Source organism: Melanerpes formicivorus, unplaced genomic scaffold (assembly GCF_026170545.1).
Source record: "Melanerpes formicivorus ecotype bairdi unplaced genomic scaffold, bMelFor1.0.p_v2 SCAF_3, whole genome shotgun sequence".
Classification (NCBI taxonomy): domain Eukaryota; kingdom Metazoa; phylum Chordata; class Aves; order Piciformes; family Picidae; genus Melanerpes; species Melanerpes formicivorus.
In genome coordinates, this window is record NW_027142355.1 from 26,778,485 (window position 1) to 26,805,490 (window position 27,006).

The 27,006-nt window shown below is 49.6% G+C and overlaps 2 protein-coding genes across 3 annotated transcripts; one reads left to right on the forward strand and one right to left on the reverse strand.

The window, feature by feature from the left end:
* Positions 1-186: 186 nt before the first annotated feature.
* CEP41 (centrosomal protein 41) lies at positions 187-17,782 on the forward strand. 2 transcript variants are annotated; one of them, XM_068169359.1, is made up of 11 exons: positions 187-285; positions 839-902; positions 3,096-3,143; positions 8,399-8,460; positions 10,879-10,948; positions 11,412-11,547; positions 12,865-13,019; positions 13,827-13,894; positions 15,288-15,402; positions 15,580-15,795; positions 17,092-17,782. In XM_068169359.1, the coding sequence occupies exons 1-11, from the start codon at positions 253-255 to the stop codon at positions 17,229-17,231; spliced, it is 1,107 nt and encodes a 368-aa protein (XP_068025460.1). In that variant the 5' UTR covers positions 187-252; the 3' UTR covers positions 17,232-17,782. The 2 variants fall into 2 exon arrangements, with proteins under 2 accessions (XP_068025460.1, XP_068025463.1); XM_068169362.1 differs by lacking the exon at positions 187-285 and adding an exon at positions 5,376-5,436 and having other exon boundaries at positions 866-902.
* Positions 17,783-18,326: 544 nt separating this feature from the next.
* LOC137454404 (carboxypeptidase A1-like) lies at positions 18,327-23,421 on the reverse strand. The gene is made up of 11 exons (XM_068164449.1): positions 23,334-23,421; positions 23,078-23,159; positions 22,406-22,540; positions 22,224-22,325; positions 22,028-22,129; positions 21,813-21,914; positions 21,560-21,670; positions 21,250-21,340; positions 20,704-20,903; positions 20,383-20,467; positions 18,327-18,879 (listed from the first exon to the last, which is right to left on the reverse strand). Exons 1-11 carry the CDS (start codon positions 23,399-23,401, stop codon positions 18,692-18,694), a joined length of 1,266 nt encoding a protein of 421 aa, XP_068020550.1. The 5' UTR covers positions 23,402-23,421; the 3' UTR covers positions 18,327-18,691.
* Between the last annotated feature and the right edge of the window lie 3,585 nt (positions 23,422-27,006).

Sequence of the window (27,006 nt, forward strand, 5' to 3'; positions counted from 1 at the left end):
TCTGCGCATGCGCTCTCCTCACCACCACGCCCCTCCCCTACCCTCTCCCGCTCCGCTTCAATGTTGCTCGGCGACAGTTAAGCGCTGTCAGCTTCTCTCGCTCTCTAAGCTGCCGTCTGATTGGCTGCGAGCTCGACGTGAGGCCAATCAGGGCGGGGGTAGTTGCGGGGTGGGCCGGCAGAAGCCTCACGGCGGGTGAGGAGGCGGGAGTGTGGGGAGTGGTGGTGAGGCTATTTCGGCCGTTCAGGAAAGATGTCGAGCAGGAGAGGTGTTGGGAACCCAGAGGTGAGTTGAGGGGCCCTTTTGTTCGCCGCTCACCGTCTCGCCTGCGTGTTGGGGAGCTGAGGGAATTCGGGGGGCCCGGCCGGGGAGTGACGATGGTCTTGTCTCCTGAGAGGGGTGGTCTAGGAGTCCGGGTCCTCAGCGGCCCCGGTGTCCCTGTGGGATGTAGGGAGCAGAAGGATTGGGATGTCCAAAGGATTGGAGGGGATTTTGGGGGCCGAACTGGATTAGTTCAGCTTCCGAAGGCAGAACTCGGGGTTGGACGGGAGGTTTCTTGGGGCTGCCAGAGCCGGGCTTGCTGCGGGTGTGTTGTGGGTGGAGAGAAGGGAGAGCAATTCGCCTTTTAAGGCTTTAAAGTGGCGGTTTGGCAGGGATTTAATACCGAGTTGGAGATTCGGAGCTTTGTCCTTCTGCCTGAGAGCAGAGGATGTCTGAGAGGATGCCTGTGGTCTCACTGCTCTTTTTGCTATCTCGTAGAGCTTCCCCCCACACACACACTTTAAACAAATTCATGGCTGTATTTTGACTTCCTGTCATCTCTTCCTTTTCCAACCAGTATTTAACTAAGCGCATTCCTCAGAATCCCAGATACCAGCACATAAAAACCCGCCTTGATACCGGTAAGTGAAAATATTGTGGGGTAAAACCCCCAAACATGGATGTAGAAGGACAGAAGAATGTACTGAGTGTCTTAACTGCCTCAGTCCTGATCTGCTTTACCTGTGCAGCAGTGTCAGAACTCGTGTTGTGATTCTAGTCTGCCTCATCTGGGGGTGTCAGGCTCTCTAGTGACAGTCCATAGAAGTTACTGGTCTTGGAGTTTCTTTTGTGGGCTTTTCTTTTATAAACCAATATCTTAACAAGAGTGCAAATGAAGGTAATTATTTGAGGGATGTTGTTGGGGATTATGTGTTCTTAAAGTGATTGAATTGTATCCAGTAACACCTGACTGCAGTATCATGGAATGATTTGGGTTGGAAGGGACCTTTAAAGCTCACTTAGTCAAACTCCCCTGCAGTCAGCAAGGACATCTGTAATTAGAGCAGGTTGCCTAGAGCCCCAGGAAACCTGATGGAATACTTCCAGGATTGGGGCATCTACCATCTCTCTGGGCAAGCTGGGATAGGGTTTGCCTACCCTCAGTGTAAAAATACTTCCTTCTCTCAAGTCCAAATATTCCTCTTTTAGTTTCAAACCATCACCCCTTGTTCTGTCACAACAGTGCCTTCTAAGAAGTCTGTCTTCAGATTTGGGTTTGGTCCCTTTAAGTCCTGAAAGGCCACCAGAAGGTCTCCCTGGACCCCTCTCTTCTCCAGGCTGAACATCCCCAACTCTCTCAGCCTGGTCTCACAGCAGAGGGTTTCCAGCCCTCACATCATTGGGAGGCCTCCTCTGGCCCTACTCCAACAGGCCCATGTCTCTCTTGAGGACTCCAGAGCTGGCCCCAGCACTGCAGGTGGGGTCTCAGCAGAGCACAGCAGAGGGGCATAATCCCCTCCCTCTACCTGCTGCCCATGCTGCTGGAGATCAGCCCAGGGCAGGCTGGCTCTGGGCTGTGAGCACACAGTGCCAGATCATGTGCAGCTTTTCACCCACCAGTACCCCAAAGTCCTTCTTCACAGGGCTGCTCTGCAGTCCTTGATTCCCCAGTCTGGATTTATACTAGGGCTTGCCCTGGCCCAGCTGCAGGACCTTGCACATGGCCTTGTTGAACCTGGTGAGGTTCACACAAGCCCTCTTATCCAGGTTCCTCTGGATGGCATCTCATCCCTCAGGTGTGTTGTCAGTGGCACCACTCAACATGGTGGTGTCGGCAAGCTTGCCGAGGAGGTAGTCAATCCCATTGTCCCTGTGTCACCAAGAAAGACATTAAACAGGACCTGTTTGATGGGGGAGGGTCAGCATGGCCACAGCCATCAGTGAAGCAGTGTCAGAGACATGATTTGAATCCCACGCTCCTGATTTTAACTCCCTTGGAGAGATGCCTGTGATTTACTAAGTGATTTTCTGAAGGTGATGACTTTGGTTTCCAAATCATAGAATCATACAATTTTGGAAAACACCTTTAAGTTCATCAAGTCCAGCCATAAACCCAGCACTACCAGGTCACCACTAAACCACGTCCTGCAGCACCACATCTATACTGCTTTTAAACCCCTCCAGCTCCCTTCTCTACACAACAACCAATGCTTTTGAGTAGAGAGAGTAGAGAGCCCTTGGGGTGGAACTTGTCAATGGGGAGGACAATATGAGGCTGCTTTTCTTGAAATGTCTTCTTTTTGACTGGCAGAATGTGGTCACTTTTGCACCCTTTACTGAAAACCTTGTAAGATGAACTTTGTGTGTGTTCAGCACAACAACTCAAACAGCACTGTAGAAGCTTTGAGCTCCTGCTGGTCTTGAACGCTTGAAAGTCACATCCATAATGAGGCTTTAAGGTGTTGAACGCTGCTCATTTCCAGAGGGAGCTGATAGCAAGGATCCTTTGACTGACTTGGCTACTGAACTCCACCTTCCTTGCAGGAAAAAAAAAAAACCAGGGAAGAGAAATATTGATTTGTGGCTGCCTTGGTGAAAGAGGATCTACAACAAACATTTATTATCATGGTCTGATCATAGAATCATGGAATGGTTTGGGTTGGAAGAGATTTTAAAGGCCATCTAGTTGCAGTCCTACTGCCTGAGAGCCTGAGAGAATGCTCTTTTCCTTAGCAAAAAATTAAGCCTTAATAGTGCTGAAGAAAGTCACTAATTTAAAAAAAAGACAATTGCTATGAACCATTTGATTTGTTTTTGTTTGTTTTTCATTGCAGGGAGCAGTTTAACAAAATACACTGAGAAGTTGGAAGAGATCAAAAGAAGTGAGTATCTGGAGAGCAGCAGACTGCAAGTCATGGTGGGTCAGTTCATAGAATCACAGAATGGCTTGAGTTGGAAGGGATCTTAAAGATCATCTAGTTCCAACCCCCCTGCCATGGGCAAGAACACCTCCCACTAGACCTCATAAGGCTCAAAGCTTCATCCAGCTTGGTCTTAAACGGGATGAGGTCTCAGCAGCTTCTCTGGTTAACCTGTCCAGTGTCTCACTACCCTCATAGTAAAGAACTTTTGTTCGAATCTGAAAGACCCTCAAGGAGCTGGAGTGAATCCCAAGCTCTCAAATTGCTTGGAAGTCTTCATTCTTACTCCTACAGCCATTGACAGGAACAAACAGCAGAAACACATAGCAGTAGGATACAGAGATGCTTCTCCCTTAAGTCTTTGCTCAGCACCTTCCACTTCATCCTGCCCTTTGTTTCTCTGTCTCTTGCAGTGCTTTACAGATTTAACTTTTAAACCAAGCAAACAGCTCTAGGAGTCTTTCACAGAATCCCACCATGGGATTCAGCAGGGTCACCCATTACAGGCTGCCCAAGATCACAATGGCCAGATGGCTTTGGAATCTCTCCAGAAAAGGAGACTCCACAACTCCTCTGGGAAGCCTGCTCTGGGGCTCCCCACCCTCACAGCAAAGTTTCTCCTGATTGAACCTCCTGTGTTCCAGTTAGTGCCCACTGCCCCTTGCCCTGTCACTGGGTTCAGACTTTTGCCCCCTACCGTTCAGCTCTTGCTGAGCATTGATCTTTGCAAGGCTCAATAGCCCAGGGTCTCTCAGCCTTTCCTCCTCACAGAAGTGCTCCAGGACTTTCTGCATCTTTGTAGCTTCCTCTGGACTCTCTCCAGTAGTTCCCTGTTTCTTGAATTGAGAAGCCCAGAACTGGACCCAGGGGAAGTTGAACTGAGGAGGAGGAGAATTTCCCTCAACCTGCTGGCCACTCTCTTCATGTACTCAGATCCTTCTTTGTCCAATTTTTGTTGCTAAATGAAGACCAGGCAGGACAAAGTTCTGTGGACTAAGAAAACTGCACTAGAGTTATCTGGAAAGACTCAGCTTGTACTTCTGAGACTTTATTTCATTTTTAGATAAAGAATCGAACTCTCCTTCCTTTGTAACACTTTTGTGTGGTCAGATTTCTGTCAGAATACTCCAAGATAGGAAAAAGGAGAAGCTGATTCCTGTGAAAGTCATTGATTTTACCTAAACATTGATAATTTCAAGACTTGAGGTTGTTCAGCCTGCCAAAACACTTGATGATTTTCATTTCATCTAAACACTGATGTTTTAAAGACTTGGAAGTTGTTGAGCCTAACAGAACCCTTAATGGTTCTTAATTCACTTTCTTTTTTTCCCCTGCAAATAGGCTTTAAAAGATTTCTTCCTAATGAAGCTGATGTTTTCCCACCTTGTTTTCTACTCTCAAGATTATATTCACACACAGAACCGGGAAAGCTATTAAACCCCAAAGCTGTGCTTATTGACCTGAAAGAAAGATTGTCCCCATTAATGAGGATTAATTAAGATTGTGCCTGTCCAATTTTAGTTCTGAGCTCCACTTTCTGCAGTGGCAGCATTCAGATGATAAGGGGAGGTCACTGATCTGTCACATGAATGTATTTCTGCTCAGCTTTGTGCAATAATTGTTGCTACTTTATTTGCTGTTTTTATTTCAACACCACAAATCTTTGGGGAAAATCAGTGAATTGACCTTGCTTTCAATCCTTTCATTGACTGAGTGGGATTTTGGTACTGAGCACTTTTTATCTGGGCTGAAAATCTTGTTGTGTGGGTCTCGTTGGTTTCCAATCTCTGCTGTGAATCTGTTTGTGTGCCCTGTTGAAGTCCTTTTGTTTAGTTGTGGTTCTGGAGCTCATTTGAAGCTTTCTCATTTTCATGGGCTGAATAGACACCTTGTGTTTCCAGAGAACTCTGAAACTTCTCCCCCTTGATTTCTCATGGATAGATGACACCATTTGGACACCACTTTAAATACCCAGCACAGGCAGCTCTCTGTCTCTTGTGTAAGGTGAGAGGGTGGGACCCAATACTGCTGTGGAATCTAAAATGATAAGAGAGCTGGAACCACAATCATTTATCCTTTGGAGGCTTGATTTGAGGAGAGACACCAAGTCTCTTAACTTTCTCTGGTGTTGCTTCACTCATTCTTGAAGCCCTGAGGAGCACCTCCTTGAATCCACAATAATTCCATTTTCAGACCTGTTCCCTGAAGCAAAAAATGTCTGAAAATCCCAATGGACCTTCCAGGACAGGACCAGGTAGGTTGTATTGCTTTCATAGTCACAAGCAGAACGTCTGAGGTTTCTGGTAACTGCTGGGAGACTCCTGCAGGCATTCAGATTGGTCAGCTCCAAGTTGGCCTTTGTAATATCAAGTTTTGGGTTGTTTTTTGTTGTTTATAGAAATAATTTTGGGTGGTAAAGGCAAATTCTAGGTCATAAAGGTTTGTTCTGGGATAAATCATCACTGCTTGAAGTGGGAAGAAACCACCCAGCAGTATGAGCACTGTGACAAAGGTTCTGCTTTGTCAGTGTTTATCTACATCCAGCATTCCATAAGCTTTGCTGCTTGTGGTTTTCCTTCTGAATTAAGTTATATTTCTCTCTCTTTTTGGTTTTTGACTTACCTAAAAGGCTCTTTTTGTCTGTGGCTGAGGGCTTTCAATCACTTGGATACAGGCTACACATGGGGTTTGTGTCAGGCTGATTAAATGGGCTGCATAAAGGTAATTGTTGCGGTTGGTTTTGAGTTGAAGGGAAGCTTTGTCAACCTGAGTTGGAGGCTTGAAACCAGCTGGGTTTGCAGGAACCATGAGGGTTGTTTTTAAGTTAATGGATGTGCTGAAATCTGGTTTATGCAGGGATTATACTCTGGACCCATGGTCCGAGATGCACACTGGGGTATTTTGAGGGGTGTGTGGTCTTTCTAAGACAAGTTGTTGAGCAGCAAGTAGATGCTTTGCAGCCTAAATAAAAATTATGTAGGGTAAGGTGTTGAATCTGGGAGCTCTGCTTGCTCTGAATGCTGAAAATTAATTGATCCACCTCCTCAGGGAGAGGGAAGGGATGGGAACGAAAAGAGAGGTGAAGAGTCACAAATACTCTCATGTCTGTCCTGGTACCATGGGGAGAATCTTGTCTGAACAGAAAGTCTGTTGGGAAGCATGTGGTCAGTGCATATTTTGGGAAGGAATCTCAACCTGCATCACATGGCTCCTTCCCTAAGACACATCAGAGAGTTGCCATAAGCTAATTTGGTGGGATTTATTACTTTTTTTTTTAATGTGGTGGTTACAGGACTAGGGATTGAAGCCCTTCCCCCTTCTCCCCCATCTTTCCCTTCCTGCAGCTGGTTCAGCAGATGGTTTTAGAGGATTTAGAATTGCTTAACTGGCTGGATTTGCTAAAGGTCCTGTTCTCTGTTGTGAGCCCTCTTAGCTGAACAGCTGGAGAGAGACTGGTTTGGAATATAGAATCATAGAATCACAGAATGGGCTGGGTTGGAAGGGACCTTTCAAGGTCATCAAGTCCAACACCCCCCTGCAGTGAGCAGGCACATCTGCAATTAGTGCAGGTTGTTCAGAGCTCCAAACAACCTGACCTGGAACAGTTCTAGGGATGGGGCATCTCTCTGGGCAACCTAGGCCAGGGTCTCGCCATTCTCAGTGTAAAAATGTCTTCCTTCTAGTCTAGATCTCCCTCTTCAAAATCATCACCCCTTGTCCTGTCACAACAGGCCCTGCTGAAAGTTTGTCCATACCTTATTTGGCCCTTTAAGTACTGAAAGAAATCTTTCCTCATGAGGGTGGTGGAGTATTGGAATAGGTTGCCCAGAGAAGCTGAGAAGGCTCCAAGCCTGGCAGTGTTCAAGGCCAGGCTGGAAGGAGCCTTGAGCAACTTGGTCTAGTAGGAAGTGTCCCTGCTTATGGAAGGGGAATTGGAACTAGATGAACTTTAAGGTCCCTTCCAACCCAAACCATCCTAGGATTCTATGAAGAGCCACCAGAATGTCTTCCTAGCACCTTCTGCTCTGCAGGCTGAGCAATCTCTCCAGTAGTTAGTGAAAATGTTAGGAAAATAGAAACTTTTTTTTTTTTACAGTTTTATTTTAAAAAATAAAAATCTGTGACTTCAGAGGTGGAGCCTGGGAGCTTAGATTTGTTAGAGCAGGGCTTCAAGGGCTGGGTGCAGAATTCATGTTGCAGCTGCAGGGCCTGACATGGAGGGAATTTTCATGGTCTTTGGCTTCCCCTGACAGTTCAGGGTTGTTCCTTTGTGTATTTTTTTTTTCTTCTTCCCCTCCTCTGCGCTCTGTAGCTGTCCAAAGGACAAGGCTTCTGTTACTCCCCATGGGAGGCTATTTCATATCAAGATGTTCCTCCCGATACTCATCTTTTCTCTCCTGCTCCATACACCCTTTTGTTGCATGTTAGAAGGCCTCTCTCTTTCTCCTGTGTTTATACATCTCAAGTATCTGGATACCATCGGGCTTCCATCCTTGTCAGCACTTACTTAGGGCTCTTAATCTCTGCTCTACTTCTTTGCCAGTCATCCTCCTTGCTTTTCTTACTACCTAAGCTTTGTCTTCAGGATTAAGATCCAATTAGGCCAGTTTCTCCACAGCAATTACATGTGCTTTGAGCTGGTGTCCAATTTTCTGCCTTAAACAACTTCTGTCAGTTACTAATTCCTTTAGACATCAGCAGATTGTAGGAATCAAAATGTAGAGCAAGTAAACTTGAAGTATTTTAATTAGTAGGTTTAAACATCCATGTTTAGCTTAGTATTTGAAGGATGCAGTGCCCCTGTGCTCTGATTCTGCTGTGACTGACCCAAATTAAACATTCAGGTGAATTAAATCTTTGAAGAGGTTCTGCAATCATAGCAGCCTTCAAATTACACCAGGCAAGGTGATAAATTCATTAAACTGTTTTCTGCTCTGGCTGGGGGCAAGAAGCAAAGTAAAGCACCTTTGAATCTAAAGGCAACTAAATCTGCTTCCTCTACTGGACAAAATCTTTTTAAAACTGGTATTACTTCTCACAATGCCCTCAGGTTTCCCGCTCCCATCCTTCAAGCACTGTCTTAGCACCCTGAAATCCTGCCTTGCTGGGGAGGAGACTTGATGAGAGTAGCTGAAACTAAGCCCATTACCTGGTATTTACAAAAGCTGGGAATTAACTGAAAATTCACGTTGTCCTCTTCTGTTTTCTTCTTGAAGATTACAGATACAGAAAGGATGAGCTGTTTAAAAGGCTGAAAGTGACAACATTTGCCCAGCTGGTATGTATAGATCCCTCTCTGGCCTCTCAAAGTTATCCTTTATCAATATTTTTTTAAAACTTTTATCAATAAGTTTCATCATCATCACATCAGATCTCATCACATGAGATTTAACAAGTCCAAGTGCCAGGTTCTGCACACTGGCCACAACAACCCCATACAGAGCTACAGGCTGGGGTCAGAGTGGCTGGAGAGCAGCCAGGCAGAGAGGGACCTGGGGGTACTGGTTGATGGCAGGCTGAACATGAGCCTGCAGTGTGCCCAGGCAGCCAAGAGGGCCAATGGCATCCTGGCCTGCATCAGGAACAGTGTGACCAGCAGGAGCAGGGAGGTCATTCTGCCCCTGTACACTGCACTGGTTAGGCCACACCTTGAGTCCTGTGTCCAGTTCTGGGCCCCTCAGTTTAGGAAGGAAGTTGACTTGCTGGAACGAGTCCAGAGAAGGGCAACAAAGTTGGTGAGGGGCTTGGAACACAAGCCCTATGAGGAGAGGCTGAGGGAGCTGGGGTTGCTTAGCCTGGAGATGAGGAGGCTCAGGGGTGACCTCATTGTTCTCTACAACTACCTGAAGGGAGGCAGTAGCCAGGTGGGGGTTGGTCTCTTCTCCCAGGCACCCAGTACCAGAACAAGAGGACACAGTCTCAGGCTGTGCCTGGGGAGGTTTAGGTTGGATGTTAGGAAAAAGTTCTATACAGAAAGAGTGATTGCCCATTGGAATGAGCTGCCCAGGGAGGTGGTGGAGTTGCCGTCATTGGAGGTGTTCAGGAGGAGACTTGATGGGGTGTTTGGTGCCATGGGTTAGTTGTTTGGGTGGGTTGGATTGGTTGATGGGTTGGACACGATGATCTTGAAGGTCTCTTCCAACCTGGTTTGGTTTATTCTAAATAAAGGTTTATTCTAAATAAATCAGCATTTTGGCGTTGTCCAAAGCTTTCTCTATAGTTCTGTAGCCTTAATACTTAATTCCTCTGTATCAACTTCTTGCCCCCAGGCTTCTCTCAATAAAATCAAACCATTTTCAGAGCAGTCAAATGCACTGAGTTGTCCAACTGAAGTTTGTAATGACTCTGAAAATTTGTTCTTTTTTTTATTTGGTCCATTAACTTAAGAGGATTTTCAGGCTTCTTAAAACAAAGCTACATCAAGTAGCACTCAAATCTGCTCTCACCAAGCTGTGTGTCAAGTAGACAGAGGCCAAACTCTTCCCTAACAGTGAGTTTAACAGCTGAGGGTAGGAAGGCTGTAACTTGAAGGCTTTCTGCTTATCTTTTAATTTAAAAGTAATGAACCAAAAAATCAGTAAATAAAGAACTGGGTGTTGCTCACGTGTTGGTTCAAGAAAACTAGGAAAAGCTAGAAAAAGACAAGCTGCCTTCTAAGGGAAGGAAAGGGAATAGAATAGAATAAACCAGGTTGGAAGAGACCTTCAAGATCATCGCATCCAACCCACCTAAACAACTAACCTGTGGCACCAAGCATCCCATCAAGTCTCCTCCTGAGCACCTCCAATGATGGTCTCCACCATCTCCCCGGGCAGCCCATTCCAATGGGCAGTCACTCTCTCTGTATAGAACTTCTTCCTAACATCCAACCTGAACCTCCCCTAGCACAGCCTGAGACTGTGAAGGTTCAACTTGCAGGTGTTGAAGGAGTGGGATTCTTCAGGCTCATATCTTGTCTTCCCCCAGGTTAAGAACAGGGTGACTCAGTGGTGTGGTGAACTGATGCAGTACCTGAATATCTCCAGTCTGCTCTCACAAACCAGTTAACCTGTGTGATATTTAGCCAGGATGGTGTACACTCTGAAATGTCTCAGCTACATAAACCTGGAATCACAGAGTGGGTTGGGTTGGAAGGGATCTTTCAAGGGCAGGGGGGTTGGACTGGATGCCCTTATCAGGGACACCTGCAACTAGGACAGGTTGCTCAGCCCCAAGAAACCTGACCTGGAGTGGTTCCAGGAGCGGGACATCTACCACCTCTCTGGAGAACCAGGGCTAAGGTCTCACCACCCTCAGTGTAAAAAAATTCTTCCTTCTCTCTAGCCTAGAGAGTTTGAAGCCATCACCCCTTGTCCACAACAAGCCCTGCTAAAAGATTATCCCCATCTTTAAGAGGTCCAAAACCACCCTGGTGCTTGAATTTGCCAGCACCACACATCTGCTTTTTCCTCATTCCAAGGATGAGTCTTCTTTCTTTTGTGGTTTGTTTTTTTTGGTGCTTGTTTTTGTTTGGTTTTTCTTTTGGGTGTGTGTGTGTTTGTTTGTTTGTTTTTCTTCTACAATAATAAAACTTGCAGTATAAATTCTTGTGAGTTAAAGCTGGGCTTGGCTTGAGGGTTGTTTTTGCTAAAGCTGATCCCTGCTGACACCAGTACATGCCTATCACAGTATCTCTGCTTGCTTTTGTTCCCTGCAGGTCATCCAGGTTGCCTCTTTATCTGATGAAACCCTAGAAGTGACAAATGAGGAGATCCAGAAGCTGGAAGGTAACAAGATTTATTGTAAACACGAAGAGAAAAAGCTGTAGATAGCTGTCTCATGATGAACTGTGACATAGCTGAGTATTCTGTGAGTCTTTTCATCAGGAGGGGAAAAATAACTTAACCTGTGGCCTGCAGCCACTTTGGGAACAGAAACACTCCTAAAACAAAGGCTGGCAAGTAAGATAGGCCTTGTGCTGCCAGGTTTATTGTAGTAACTCAGTAGATGTCGTGCATCAAGAATTAAATCTTTATTGAATTCTTCAGATGGGTTCTTGAGCCCTTAAAAAATCCCATGTCCCTTTTATTATTTCAAATATGAGGCCCAGGGTAAGTCCCCCTTGTAAGAGGGTGAAGATAAGGCTGTCTTTAAGAGAGGCACTATCTTCTAAGAATAGAAACTGCCCTCAAAACCTGCTTGTTGATTTCCTGTAGCATTTGAACTCTCTGCACCCTGTTCTCTCCCCAGATGCTGATTCTGCCTCTCCAGATGCAGAAGTCACAGGAGGGACAAATGGGAAAGGAAGCCCTGATGGGTCACCTAGTCCAGTCCTGTTCCTAAACAGCACAGGAACTGGGGACTCCCATAGGTCCACGCTGCAAAGGTGCCTCACAGTAACACCATTTTCTTCCTCTCCTAGCACACAATTAGTCTTATCCAGCTGCTACTTTTGAATTGGGAAGAAGTGGCTTTATGTTGCCCTTCTCATTAAAGCCTGATTTGCAGGTCTGGAGATGTCAGTGAGAGAGGGTTTTGGCAGGTTTTGCGTCCTTAATGAGTTTGGTTTGCAACCAAACACTGTGGCTACTTGATTGTCTAAATGGCTGACAAGAAAATCATAGAATTATAGAATTGCTTTGGTTGGCAAAGACCTTTTAGATCCCCCAAGTATTAATCATTAACCCAGCGCTGACAGATCCCCATTAAACCATGGCCCTCAGCATCATGTCTACATGGCTTTTCAATCCTTTCAGGGATGGGAGCTCCACCACTCACCTGGGAAGCCTGTTCCTGGGCTTGACAACCCTTCTGGGGAAGAAATTGTACCTTCTGTCCTACCTAAACCTCCCATGGTGCAACTTGAAGGAAATATGTTGGTGGGATTCAATCCATGCCCTTGGATAAAAGAACCCATGTTATTAACTGCTCTGGTAAAGTCAGAAGTGTGCCTTCCGGCTGACCTGGACAGACTGTCCCATGATTCAGAACAAGAGTCCAATTCCCAAACCAATCAAGGTCAGAGATACTGTAAGAGGAAGCTTTGTCTCAGCCCTTCTCTTGCTGTACCTGAGCAAATGGGAGACCTCAGTGTTCCCTACAACTGCCTGAAAGGAGGCTAGGGTGTGGTGGGGGGTCGGTCTCTTCTCCCTGGTAACAGATGATAGAATGAGAGGAAATGGCCTGGAATTGTGCCAGGGGAGGCTTAGGTTGGATATTTGGAAAAATTTCTTCACTGAATTAGTGGTCAGGCATTGGCACAGGCTGCCCAGGGAGGTGTTCAAGAAACATGTGGATGTGGCACTTTGGGACACAGTGTAATGGCCATGGTGGTGCTAGGTTGACGGCTGGACTTGATGATCTTGGAGGTTTTTTTCCCACTGAAACAATTCTATGATTCTGAATGTTAACAAGAGGGTTGAGTCACACCTGACAGGCTTGGCCATCCCCATCAAAGTCATCAATTCAGTGACCACCAAGAGTATCTGGATTTTTCTGTTCATGTCATGATCTACAGCTGCAGCTCAGCGGGGCAGGACTGGGGCAGCCTGCCGTGCAGCGCAGCATGTCCCCCCCCGCCCCCGAGCCAGTTATTACTCTCCCAAGAGGCTGGTGTGGCATGGGGGGAGACATGCTGCAGCAGCAGTGCTTTCACCAGAGGGAGGGAGGTTCTGAGTCAGGTGGGCTTGTTCTTCTCTTGCAGCGTGATAAGCGGTGTTGGTGAAATGGATATAGAAAAAGCAGACACTCCAAAGAAAGTGGACACTCAGGCTAAAGACCTGCCCTATCCTGACTGCCCCTTCCTGCTCCTGGATGTACGAGACCGAGACGAGTATGACCAATGCCACATTGTTGGAGGTGAGGAGGCCAGACCCCCACAGCAGCCCAGTGTCAGCTGGGGTCTCCCTTTGGCTTTTTCACAGAATCCCAGCATGGTAGGGGTTGGAAGGAACCTCTGGAGATCATCCAGTCCAATGGCTCTGCTAAAGCAGGGGCACCCCAGCAGGTTGCCGAGGACCACAATGGCCAGGAGGGGTTGGAATCTCTCCAGAGAAGGAGACTCCATAACCCCTCTGGGCAGCCTGTTCAGGTTGCTGCCGATGGAGGCTTCTGGGATCCAGTTTGTGCCCCTTGTCCTGTCAAGGGGCAGCACTGAGAAGAGTCTAGCCACATCCTCTTGGCCCCACAGGTTCTTCAGCTCTTGTTGAGCACTGAGAAGATTCTCTTCTCAGGCTGCTCTTCTCCAGGTTCAGCAGCCCTAGGGCTCTCAGCCTTTCCTCCTCACGGAGATGCTCCAGGCACCTCAGTGTCTTTGGAGCCTCCACTGCACTCTGTAGTGGTTTCCTGTCTCTTTTGAACTGGGGAGCCCAGAACTGGACCCAGTACCCCAGCTGTGGCCTCACTAGGGCACAGAGGACAGAATTTGTGTCAATTTCTGGCTGGCTTAATTTTTTTTTTTTTCCCAAGGTGGTCATCACTTGGGTACAGAACACTCCCAGTGCTAATCCAGTAAACCATCTTGCCTGGAAAGGGATGGGGGGAATCCAAGCTGGTTTTAGTTCCTTATTGAGTGGGTGTTTGAGTCTGTTGAACTCTAAGAAGCTGTGTCCTGGATGCTGTTTATCCACTGTTTGATTTTTCACTCTTGTTTTTTCTCCTCTGCAGCTCATTCCTACCCCATTGCAACGTTGTCTAGAACCATGAACCCCTACACAAATAGTATTCTGGAATATGTATCCTTGACCTACAGAGTACTGGCTGGAAAAATGATAGGGGGGATGTTGGTGAGGACTTCCAAAGGCAATTTGAGCTGTAGGAATCACTGTGACCAGGTTAATGTCTAACCAACAGAAATGGAGATTCCAAAGAGGAGGGGAGGTCCTTTAGGCTGCCTGTGATTACCTGGTGTGGCTCCACTTGCCACCATCAGATCACAGTCACAAAATTTCAGCATGGTGGGGTTTGGAAGGAACCTCAGAGGATCATCCAGTCAAACCCTTCTGCTAAACCAGGGTCACCCACAGCAGGTTCCCCAGGGTCATAATGGCCAGGTGTGGTCAGAATCTCTCCAGAGGAGACTGCACAGCCTCTCTGGGCAGCCTGCTCCAGGGCTCCACCACTCTCACAGCAAAGAGATTTCTCATGTTCAGATGGAACCTCCTGGGTTCCAGTTTGTGCCCATTGCCCCTTGTCCTGTCACTGGGCACCACTGACAAGAGTCTGGCCATATCCTCTTGTCCCCCACCCTTGAGCTCTTGCTAAGCATTGAGCAGATCCTTTCTCAGGCTGCTCTTTTACAGGCTCAACAGCCCCAGGGCTCTCAGCATTTCCTCCTCACAGAGATACTCCAGGCTCCTCAGCATCTTCATGGCCCTCCACTAGACTCCAGTAATTCCCTGTCTTCTGAAGTGGGGAGCCCAGACACCAGATTCTATTTCCTCAAGGCTGTGAAACCTCTTGACTGTGTTGGGAGCTTCCTGAGTTTGGCGTTTCTTGGCATCTTGGCTGCTGGAAGGCAAAGTCACCCCTGATCACCTGTTCTGTGTTGTTACTGAAGCACTGGGCTCCTTGAAGGATGCCCTGACCACATCCTTTTCACTTCCTCTCAGCACTTTGATGGGAATTGGCTTTTCTCTGGAGGACACAAAGAGGATTATTAGCATTAGGCTCTTAATTTCCCAGGTTGTTAAGCTTGTGATTGCTGCAGGGGAGAGGGGAGGTTGTAAATAGCAACAAGCACCTTCATCTGAGTAACCTCCAAAATGGTGAGCACTTGCTGCAGGGCCTGCACTCCAGTGGAGAGTAAACTGTGTCCTTCACCTTTAAAGCTCCAGAGAAGGGAAGATCTTCCTGCCTGGTGCTCACAAATCAGCTAGGGAGTGTCTAAGCCTCCAGTCCTACCTGCTTGGGTCTCATTTTCTTTGTAGAAGATATTAACCCTAGAATCATAGTCACAGAATGATTTGGGTTGGAGTGACCTCTAGAGGTCATCCATTCCAACACCCTCGCAGTAAGCAGAGACATCCCCAACTAGATCAGGCTGCACAGAGCCACATCAAGCCTGACCTTGTATGACTCCATTAAGTCACCTTAAGTTGACAAATAAATCCTGAGCTCCTCTCTCAGAAAAATGCCCATGGAAAAATCATCATTTTATATGACAACGATGAGAGGTTGGCCAGTCAAGCTGCCACAACCATGTGTGAGAGGGGCTTTGAGAACTTGTTCATGTTGTCTGGAGGTAAGTGAGGATGGGCAGGGTTTCCTGAAATCTCAACTGGATGGGTCAAGAGCAAGGCTTGTGTGAGCTGGAGGTTGGAAATAGCTGGATAGTCAGGTCTGTTTTATTTGTGACTGGTCACAGCAGTGACTCCATGTTAGCTGGTGGTCACCAATCACATGTGATCTCTCTCTGCAGGCCTGAAGGTCCTTGCACAGAAGATCCCTGAAGGTCTCATCACGGGCTCACTCCCTGTGTCCTGTCAGGTGACAACTCTCACTGGCTCTGCCCGAAGGAAGCCCTCTCTCAAAGTGCCGCCCACACGTGCTGAGAATAAATGGAGGTTTTCTGCAGATGATCTCCAAAAGATCAAGTACTACCTGGAAGAGGAGCACATGCCTTCAGACACTGCCAGTAAGACTCCAGGACAAATGCTGTGGCTGCTTTCTGCAGCTCTTGAGCCTGAAGCACTTCTCTGTTTTGTTCTTTGCACTCTATGACATTGCTAGGAGAAGGAGAAGGCTTTTTTCCCAGCCTGACTCAGAAAATCTGCCCAATCCTGGTTTTACTGGTGATTAGTAGGTTCCTCAGATTCTGAGGCCTCCACAGCTAGGTAGAGACAGCACAGAGCCCTTCACTGAGTTATCCATGGGACCAATCTTTCAGTGAGAGCTGGAGAGCCAGTGAAGGCCACCAGATCATCTGTGTGCTATAGAAATGTTTGGTTTGGTTGGAAGAGACCTGTAAGATCATCCAGTCCAGCACTGCCAAATCACCACTAAGTCATGTCCCTCAGCACCACATCTTACATGGTTTTGAAAGCCCTCCAGCATGGGGACTCCACCACTGCCCTGGGCAGCCTGGGCCAGGCCTTGACAACCCTCAAGGGGAAGAAATTGTTCCTCATGTCCAACCTAAACCTCTTATGGGGCAACTTGAGGCCCTTTTCTCTTGTCCTCTCACTTCTCCCAAGGGAGAAGTGACCAAGCCCCATCTGGCTCCAACCTCCATTCAGGGAGTTGTGGAGAGCCAGAAGGTCTCCCCTCAGCCTCCTTTTCTCCAGGCTGAACAATCTCCATTCTGTGAGCTGCTCCCCTTCACCAGCTTTGTTGCCCTTCTCTGGACACGCTCCAGCACTTCAATGTCTTGGAGTGAGGGCCCCTAAACTGAACCCAGGATTTGAGGTGTGGCCTCACCAGTGCTGAAAGTGTCATAGAATCATAGAATGGCTTGGCTTGGAAGAGACCTTAAAGATCATGTGTTTTCAACCCTCCTGCCATGTGCAGGGACACCTCCCACTAGACCATGTTGCTCAAAGCCTTATCCAGCCTGGTCTGAAACACTTCCAGGGATGAGCTGTCCACAAGTCCTCTGGGCAGCCTGTTCCAGCGTCTCACCACTCACATGGTGAAGGACTTCTTCCTAATGTCCAATCTAAATCCATCCTGCTCTAGTTTCAAACCATTGCCCCTTGTCCTGTCACCACATGACCTTACCAAGAGTCCCTCCCCAGCTTTCTTGCAAGCCCTCTTCAGATACTGGAAGGTTGCTGTAAGGTCTCCCTGGAGCCTTCTCTTCCCCAGGCTGAACAGGCTAAACTCCCTCAGTCTGCCCTTGCAGCAGGGGTGCTGCAGCCCTGTGACCATCTTTGTGGCCTCCTTGTATTGCATCACTCACACAGCTTCTAACCTTTGGGTTTCTTTCCCCCAGGCCGGCTGAGCCGTGGCTCTTCAGGCCGTGACTCCAAGGTGACAACCGTGAGGAGCAGCTCCAGTCTCCCCAGCTCTGCCGGATCCCTCACCGCCCGCTCGCTCAGCAGGAGCAACCTTCAGCACAGGCCATGGAAATAAACAGTGCAGTGATGTCTTCTATTCAGTGAACACAGAGGTTCTGGGAACCGCAAGCAGGGCTGCCTGGTTTTTCTAGGACTCCATGGAGACAGGCAGTGGTGGTTTATAAATGGCAGCTGGGGTGCGGCAGGGGGAGCTGGAGTGGCCGTTCCATAGAACCAGGAATGGTCTCTCTGGCAAGGCTGACCTTGAGGGGCAACCTCAGGACGATCTCATTTTATGGAGGCAACTGGTAGTAAAGCCTGTGCCCAGTAGAAAATGTGAAGCTTCTAGTTCAGACAGCTTTGTCTGTCACATCCTCCTGTGTTGTGTCCAAAACCACGGACTGTGAGTAGGAGAAGACACACAAAGGTAAAAATGGGGCCAGAAATCATCTGGGAACAAAAATCTTGGTGTTCTGTAGCAGACAAATCAGCAACTTGCCAAAATATGGGAGAGAAGATTCTATAACTTTGTGGGGTTTGGTTTTTTGTTTGTTTGGTGGTTGTTTTTTTTTATTAATTTATGTTAATGAGGAGAAGTATTTGTAATAAAGATGTTTTTGGAGATAAGGTCCACTGTGGCACCACAAACTGACAGCTGTGTTTACTCCTGGCCAGCTTGTGAGACAGTGTTTGTGAGCTGGAGGAGAAACAACTCCACCCCCTCTTTAGTGTCTAGAAAGTTTGGCTTCTCACTGTTGCTTCTGCTTCATCCCTTGCTGTGGTGTTGTGTGGTGGGCCTTGTTCTAAATAAGAGTAAGGCCTCCACATGTGCTGAGAAGGGGTTTTTTATCCCCTATGTCTTCCTTCAAAAATCACCTGCTGGTGCTCCTCTTCTTGGGGAGCAGGCAGTGTCTCCATTATGCCCCTGTAAACCAGTGCACCCCCTGGAAAAGGTGCAGTAAAGGGCTACAAAGGTGCTGAGGGCACTGGAACACCTCTCATGAAGACAGACTGAGAGGAGTGGGGCTTTTCAGTCTGGAAAAGAGAAGCATGAGGTGGGATCTCATAAATGCTTCTAAATACTCAAAGGAGGATGGAACCAGTCTTTTCAGTGGTGCCCAGTGACAGGACAAGGGGCAATGGGCACAAACTGAACATAAGAAACTACATATGAACATGAAGAGGAACTTCTTTAATTCATGGGTGGGAGCCCTGGAGCAGGTAGCCCAGAGAGGTGGAGTCTCCATCTCTGGAGACACTCAAAACCCACCTGGATATGATCCTGTGTGACCTTCTCTAGCTGAACCTGCCTTGGCAGGGGGGTTGAACTTGATCCTCAGAGGTCCCTTCCAACACCTAATATTCTGTGATTCTGTTTCCTCCTTTTCTGACCTGCCAGAGCAGGTGGCTGATCACTGGACTTTCAGAACCACAGCTTACCCAGGATCACAATGGCCAGGTGGGGTTGGAATCCCTCCAGAGAGGGAGACTCCACACTCTCTCTGGGCAGCCTGTTTTGGGGTTCCAGCATTCTGGTTAGTAGGGATGCTCCAGTGTGTGCTGCATGATGACCTTCAGAGCCAGCCAGGTCTCCTCAGCAGATGGGACAATCTGCTCAGCAGGAAGGAGGAAGCCGTATCTCCCTGTGTCCCGCAGCTCGAAGGTGAAGGAGTACTTAATGCCCTGGTCGTAGGTCCAGTCAATGGTTATTCCACTGGCTTCATCTGGAACAAGAGGAGGGGTGTGAAATGTTAGTGGCTCTGTGTCATATCGGTGTCAAATGGGACTCTGCTGGTTTTGAGGTGAGGTGATTTAAGAAAGCACAAAGCTGCAAGGCTGCAGGAAGTTTAGAGTGTCTAGAAGGTGGATCAGGAAGAGTATTGCATTCACATCAGTCCTGCATCCCTATAAAACTGGCTGCAGAATCAGTTTTCTTTTTTCCTTTCCATCTCTCTTCCCCATAAGGACACATAGGCTGTCATCCCTTGTGGGGGAGTGAGGCCTGGTGTCAGCCTTGGCAATGTGACTGCTTGGGCTTGGGTTGGCTGAACTGGGGCCTGGAGCTGCCGAGCCCAATTTTAGCTGTGTCACAGTGGTGTAGTATGGAGAGTAGCAAGGCATGGCAGAGGGAGAGCAGGCATGAAGGCCTGGGTTTGCTGGCCTTGGTAAGAGGAAGGTTGGTGTGAAGGTTTGCCTAAGGAGGTTTGGTTTGAGATCTGTGGCTGAGAGGTACTAGGGATTTTGTGTATTTTAAATGGTTCTGTACTGTTGTGTGTAGTTAGCAGTAGCCTTTCCCTTTACACTTTCAAATTCTCTAGTCCTGTGTGTGGAGTCTTTTTTACCCCTTTTAGAAGAGGTAAAAGAGCATCTGCCTTCCTCTGAAATACGACATGGGACCTTTTGTCTACGCTGTGTGAGGAATCTGCTGCTGTTGAGTGAGAGCTGCACAGACTGGAGAGTTACCTTGTGAAGTTCAACCAAAGTAAGCGTAGGGTCCTGCAGGTGGGAAGCAATAAGCCCCTGAAGCAGTAGAGGGGAGGGGTTGGCCTGCTGGGAAGCAGCTCTGTGGGGAAGGCCCTGGGAGTGCTGCTGGACAACAAGTTGCCATGAGCCAGCAATGTGCCCTTGTGGCTAAGGGTGGTCTCCTGGGGGACGTGAAGCAGTGTGTGGCAGATAGACTGAGGGAAGTTCTCTTCCCTCTCTATTGTGGCCTTGTGAGGCCAGATCTGGAGCCCTGGGTCCAGTTCTGGGCTCCCCAGTTCAAGAGAGACTGGGCTGTGCTGGAGATGAAGATGCTGAGGGGCCTGGAGCATCTCTGTGAGGAGCAAAGGCTGAGAGCCCTGGGGCTGTTGAGCCTGGAGAAGAGCAGCTTGAGAGGGATTCCTCTCAATGCTCAGAGCTAAAGGGTGGTGACCAAGAGATTGTGGCCAGACTCTTGTCAGTGGTGCTTAGTGACAGGACAAGGGGCAATGGGCAACAACTGGAAACCAGGAGGTTCCATCAGGAGCCCTGGAGCAGGCTGCCCATAGAGGTTGTGGAGTCTCCTTCTCTGGTGAGATTCCAGATCCTCCTGGGGCAAGCTGCTGTGTGTGACCCTGCTTTATCAGGGGGGGTTGGACTGGATGATCTCCAGAACTCCAAGCCAAACGCCAACCCCCTCCCCCTCATGCTGGCACTATGGGGTTTTGGTTCATTTTGAGGGAAGCAGTGCTGCCAGTGTTACTTACAGATGGTGGTGATGGTGCTGCCATACTTGTACTGGGTGCCATAAAGAGAGGACAGAGCTGCCACTGCCTTTTCAGAGATCTCATGCTGGGAATACAGAGGAAGGAGAAACGTAAGTGGGAGAAGGGCAAGGCCAGAGAGATTGCAGAGCTCAAAAGCCTTGGTCTGGAGGAGTTGCCATGGACTTTCAGAGAAGCCAGGGCTTCTTCCTTCCTTGCCAATGCCACCTTTGCAGTGCATGATGCAGGCTCTTCCTCCTTGTCAGAGGAGAGCAGCCCTACATCATCCCACCGCCCCGCTTCAAAGCCCTACGTCAGCCCTACCAGCTCCTCTTGGTCAGGCACTGGGGTGTTGGTGTAGCCATAGGGGTAGAGCAGGAGCTGGGAGTAGCTGTGGATGGAGATGAAAGCCTTGATGTTCCCATGGCTCTTCACAAAGTCCACAATGGCCTTCACCTCAGGCTCTGAGTTGGCATAGGGTCCATGGTACGTCTCTGAGCAGGAGTTTCCGCTGGCTCCTGACCCTGTGGAGATGTGAAAACACAGTGTGGGTGTTTGGTGGCTTTGGTGACAGTTGGGTGGCTCAGACAGCCACAAGGGCAAAGGGCCTTTTCCAACCCTTAGCTGCTTATTGGGCAGCAGGGAATGCTCTGGAGGTTCCTCCTAGATGTTTGTACAATGGCTTTCACCTGGAATCTCCACCATGCTGGTCACTAGGGGACATCAAAGCCCTGGTGGAGCCTAACCCCCTGTTTCTGCCATAGAGAGCAAATCCCCTTCCCTCCCTGGCGCATATCCATGCATCTTTCTGGTCCAGAAATCACTTGAAGGGCAGAAACTCCCCAGCAGGGTGAGTGGGAGAGCTCTGACCTCCAAAACCTGACTCCCAGTTGCGGTTGGGGTCCACACCAACGCAGATGGCGCCTGAGTGCTTGGACCTGGTCTTGCGCCACAGGCGATTCTGGAAAGGCAGAAACCTCTCAGCTGGTGTCCAGGGCAGGGCCTCCACTAGCCTTGAGTGAGCAGTGGAGTTGTCATCTAGGGGGACTGGCAGGTCATGGTGGTCTCCTTGTCATCCCATAGAGGATGGGCAAGGAGGCTTTGACCTTTCAGGGACTTTGTGTGCAGCACTCCAGTCCTGCTCACCAGCCCCATCCAGCATCTCTGTAGGGCCTGGTACCTCAGTATGTGTGTAGGCAAAGCCATCTGGGTTGGTGACAATCTCCAGGAAGATGTCCATGGTGTTCAGGATGGAGGCCAGGCCTTCGTCATTCTCCTGATCCTCAACAATCTACAGAAGATGGCAGTTTGGTTCTCCTTGGTGCTGCTGGAGCACCATCCCCTCTGTGGGTTTCAGTCACCTGGCATCCCTGGTGGCTGCAGGCCCTTGTGGCCCTTTGGGGCCATAAGCCATGTGCAGGAGCTGCTCCTACCTTCTTGGCAAACCAGACACCGCTGGCCTGTGTCACCCACTCCCGGGAGTGGATGCCGGTGTCGATCCAGATGGCCGGGCGGTTCGTACCCCCCTTGCTGAACTGCAAGAGCAGAGAGGGTGGGGTTGGCTTTGTCCCTGGCTCTGCTCCCTGCTCTGGTCCCCTGCTGTCTCTGCTCCCCACTCTGTTCACCTCCATGAACCCCAAATCCTCACCTTGAGCACATAGAGGGGACGGTCCTCGGTTGACCTCCCAATCTCAAGCTTGCTGACCAGGTTGGGATTTTCAGCCACCAGCAGGTCTATGAAGGCATAGATCTGGGGGAGAAAGGTGGAGGAAGGAGTTTGCAGGAGCAATTCCAGAGTGGAATCCCACCCCCCCCAAAATGCCCCAACTCTTGCATGTTGTCACCTCATCCAGAGTATGGTAGGCAGAGTAGTCAAAGGTGCTGGTGGACAGGGGCATCCCACCACGGCTGCGACGCATCTCCATCTGCTCGCGGTCCACCAGTGCCTGGGGTTCATGGGGCAGGGTGAGACCTCATCACTCACCACCCTGAGACCCTGCATCTCCCCCACCTCCCCGCCGCTGACCTGCACATCCTCAATCATGATGGAGTAGGAGATGTCATTGGCCTCCAGATGTGCTTTGAGGGGCTGCAGGCTGGGGAAGGGCACGCGGACATCGATGGGGTGCCCAGGGGCACGGGGTTCCAGCCAGAAATCCAGCTGGAGGGGCAGCAAGTGAGAGGGGGGAGGTCAGATCCCACCTTGGCTGTCCTGTCTGCACCTGCCTTCACCTTGCTTTTAACCAGCTGGTGTCCACCTTCCTTCACCCAAGCCCCTTCCAATCCCATCATCTTTCTCCAGTCCCATCAGCCTTCTCCAGCCCCATTGCCCCACATGCCTCTGCCTCTCTGGTCCCATCTGCCTCTCCATCCCCATTGTCCCACATTCCTCTGCCTCTCCAGCCCCATCATCCTCCCCCTGCCCTACTGCCCCACATTCCTCTGCCTCTCCAGCCCCATCATCCTCCCCCTGCCCTATTGCCCCACATTCCTCTGCCTCTCCGGTCCCATCATCCTCCTCCAGCCCCATTGTCCCACATCCCTCTGCCTCTCCGGCCCCATCATCCTCCTCCATCCCCATTGTCCCACATCCACCAGCCGTCTCCAGCCCTATCCACCTTCTCCAGCCCCACCCGCCCTCTCCAGTCCCACTGCCCCACATTCATCATCCTCCTCCAGCCCAGTCACCCCCTGTTACCTGCAGTTCCTCAAGGTTCTGCAGCTCCTTTACCTTCTTCAGCTCCTCCTCGTTGGTGGGGAGGATGCGCAGCACCTGCTGCCTGTGGGTCAAAGGGTGCTGAGCGATGTGGGGCCAAGCTCCAACCCCTGTGGCTCCACTCAAACCCCCTGCCCAACCATCCCCCCACCACTGAGCCTCTTCTCAGGGGTGTCTTTGGCCCAAGGTGGTGCCACCATCCCCATCCCAGCCATCCCCCACCAGCCAGACCCCTTACCCAACAAAGGTCTCAGTGCCAGCGACCGCTGCCACCAGGGCAGCCAGCAGCACGAGGGCCCTCATCATCGTCAGCCAAAAGAGTCTGTCCTGTGTGCCCACCGCACCCGGGGGCCTCTTAAATCCAGTCAGGCTGGTGGCTTCTACCCCCACCAGCTGTTCCCTTTCCCAGGGCTGTGTGAATGCTGCAGCTGGCACTGGCCAAGGTTGGGCACTGCTGTCTCGCCTCCCACGGCACTCCCTGGCCTGGCCAAACCTATCCCAAGAACATATGCATGGCCAGGTTGGATGAGGCCTTCAGCAACCTGGTCTAGTGGAAGGTGTCTCTGCCCACGACAGGGGTTTTGTAACTATGTAAGATGTAAGGTTCCTTCCTACCCAAACCATTCTATGACATAGTGTCATAGTATCAGTCAGGTTTGGCAGGGACCACAAGGATCATCTAGTTTCAACCCCCAGGGGCAGGGACACCCCACACTAGATCAGGCTGGCCACAGCCTCATCCAGCCTACTCTTAAATACCCCCAGGGACGGGGCCTCAACCACCTCCCTGGACAACCCAGTCCAGGGCTTCAGCACTCTCATGGTGAAGAACCTCCTCCTCACATCCAGCCTGAATCTCCCCACCTCCAGCTTCATTCCATTCCCCCTAGTCCTATCACTACCTGAGAGCCTGAGCAGCCCCTCCCCATCCTTCTTGTGGGCCCCCTTCAGATACTGGAAGGCCACAATGAGGTCACCTCGGAGCCTTCTCTTCTGCAGACTGAACAGCCCCAACTCCTTCAGTCTGTCCTCATAGGAGAGGTGCTCCAGCCCTCTGATCATCCTTGTGGCCCTTCTCTTGACACGGTCCAGCACCTCCACATCCCTCTTGTAATAGGGGCTCCAGAACTGGACACAGTACTCCAGGTGTGGTCTCACCAGGGCTGAGTAGAGGGGGAGGATCACCTCCCTCGACCTGCTGGCCACACTTCTCCTGATGCAGCCCAGGATCTGATTGGCTTTGCGGGCTGCAAGTGCACACTGAGAGCTCATGTTGAGCTTTTTGTCCACCAGCACCCCCAAGTCTCTCTCCTCAGGGCTACTTTCCAGCCACTCACTGCCCAGCCTGGATTTGTGCCTGGGATTGCCTCGACCCAGATGCAGGACCCTGCCCTTGCTCTTATTGAACTTCATGAGGTTGGCTTGTGCCCACCTCTCCAGCCTGTCAAGGTCCCTCTGGATGGCCTCCCTTCCCTCCAGCGTGTCTGCTGCACCACACAGCTTGGTGTCATCAGCAAACTTGCTGAGGGTGCACTCAATGCCACTGTCCATGTCCCCCACAAAGATGTTGAACAAGACAGGTCCCAGGACTGATCCCTGAGGGACTTCGCTTGTCACTAGCCTCCACTGGGACATGGAGCCATTGACAGCCACTCTTTGGGTGCGGCCATCAAGCCAGTTCCTTATCCATCTAGTGGTCCACCCATCCAACCCATGTGTCACCAGTTTGGACACCAGGATGTGGTGCGGGACAGTGTCGAAGGCTTTGCTCAGGTCCAGGTAAATGACATCAGTTGCTCGCCCCTCAGCTATTAATGTTGTCACCTGCTCATAGAAGGCCACCAGGTTGGTCAGGCAGGATTTGCCCTTGGCAAAGCCATGCTGACTGCTCCCAATCACCTCTTCACTATTCTTTTGAGCGAGTAGTGACTCCAGGAGGATCTGCTCCATGATCTTTCCAGGCACAGAGGTGAGACTGACTGGCCTCTAGTTCCCTGGTTCCTCCTTCTTACCCTTTTTGAAGATGGGGGCAATGTTTCCCCTTTTCCAGTCTGTGGGGACTTCACCAGACTGCCATGACTTTTGAAATATAATAGGGAGGGGTTTAGCAACCTCATCTGCCAGTTCTCTCAGTACCCGTGGGTGTATCCCGTCAGGTCCCATGGACTTGAACACTTTCAGGTTCTTCAGATGATCACGAACCTGATCTGCACTTACAATGGGCAGTTCTTCCTCCCTGTCCCTGGCTTTGACTTCCATAACATCAGGAGTGTGGCTAGAGGCCCTTGCAGTGAAGACTGAGGTAAAGAAGTTATTAAGTACCTCAGCCTTTTCCTCATCACTTGTGACCATGTCACCATTTTCCTTTCTGAGGGGGCCCACACCTTCCCTAGTCTTCTTCTTCCCATTAATATACCTGTAAAAGTTCTTAGTGTTCCCTTTAATCTCCCTGGCTAGATTCAATTCAAACTCTGCTTTGGCTTTCCTAACCAGGACTCTTGCTGCTCGGGCAGCTTCCTTATATTCCCCCTGTTCTACCTGTCCTTCTCTCCACTGCCTGTAGAGTTTCCTTTTAAGTAATAGTGTGTCCAGTAGCTCCTTGCCCATCCAGGCAGGCCTCCTAGCATTCTTACCTGCTTTTCTCTTTGTTGGTATACAGAGCTCCTGGACACAGAGGAGGTGGTTCTTGAATACTGACCAGCTGTCCTGGGTCCCTCTTCCCTCCAGGGCTTTGTCCCACGACACTTTGGCTAGCAGATCCCTGAAGCGATCAAAATCTGCATGCCTAAAGTCTAGGGTCATGAGCTTGGAATACTTCCTCCTGATTGCCCTGAGGATATTAAATTCAACTGCTTCATGGTCACTGCAGCCAAGGCTGTCTATGAGCCTCACATTGCTTACCAGCCCTTCCCTGTTGGTGAGAACAAGGTCCAGCATAGCACCATTTCTTGTTGGTTCCTCTACCATTTGGAGGAGGAAGTTGTCTTCTATGCAGTCCAGGAACATCCTGGATTGCTGGTGCCTTGCTGTGTTGTCCCTCCAGCAGATGTCCGGGTGGTTGAAATCAGCCATGAGGACCAAGGCTTGTGACCTGGAAGCCGCTTCTATTTGCCTGTGGAGGGCCTCATCTGCTTGGATCTGCTGGTCAGGTGGCCTGCAGGAGACCCCCACAGTAATATCTCCTTCCCTTGTCTTGCCTTTAATTTTAACCCATAAAATTTGTAGAGAGCAATGAGGTCTCCCCAGAGCCTCCCGTTCTCCAGGCTAAACAAGCCCAGCTCCCTCAGCCTCTCCTCGTAGGGCTTGTGCTCAAGGCCTCTCACCAGCCTCATTGCCCTTCTCTGGACACGCTCAAGCTGACCTTGCTGTTTTCCCAGAGTAGTTCTCTGCCTCCACCGTCCTGTTTGTGTCCTTAACCTCTGTCTTTTTAAATTAGAACCATTCAAAACTGGAAGAAACAGAAGCGTTCTCTACTCTGCTGATGCAGATGGTGCTCTATATCAGCGGGAATGACTGTATTCAGAATAAAAGGTAAAGTGTCACCAGGATAGTCAATATTTTGGAACTAACAGATCCTGGAAAGCTTTCATTTTATCATAGTATCAATAACATAGGTGAATCAGAAGGGCAGGGTGTGCTCACACAGCAGGGCTATGCTCTGTTTGTTCTTTTTATTGTGTTACAGGATTAAGACTAATGTCATAGTTGTAAACAGGAGTTTTCCAGATAATTTGAGAGAGTCCAGTGGGATGGACATCTCCAAGGGGCTGAACAGAACATAGGAGAAATCTTCATTCCTTTCCATGGGTCAGCAACGTTTCTGCACAATCTGAAGCACAGCTGCTTCTTCCCTCTTTTCCTCCTTTCTCTCCTCTGGCTTTGCTTGCTTGTCCAGCTGGTTTTGTTTGGGT

Excerpts from the sequence above, each read along its gene's own strand:
- CEP41 (XM_068169359.1), top strand. The coding sequence starts at position 253 with ATGTCGAGCAGGAGAGGTGTTGGGAACCCAGAG. Across the intron at positions 3,144-8,398 it reads GTTGGAAGAGATCAAAAGAA|ATTACAGATACAGAAAGGAT; the intron begins GTGAGTATCTGG and ends TTCTTCTTGAAG. Across the intron at positions 15,796-17,091 it reads CATGCCTTCAGACACTGCCA|GCCGGCTGAGCCGTGGCTCT; the intron begins GTAAGACTCCAG and ends TCTTTCCCCCAG.
- LOC137454404 (XM_068164449.1), bottom strand. The coding sequence starts at position 23,401 with ATGATGAGGGCCCTCGTGCTGCTGGCTGCCCTGGTGGCAGCGGTCGCT. Across the intron at positions 21,341-21,559 it reads TTGCCTACACACATACTGAG|AATCGCCTGTGGCGCAAGAC; the intron begins GTACCAGGCCCT and ends CTGCCTTTCCAG. Across the intron at positions 20,904-21,249 it reads CTGGGAGTCAGGTTTTGGAG|GGTCAGGAGCCAGCGGAAAC; the intron begins GTCAGAGCTCTC and ends ACATCTCCACAG.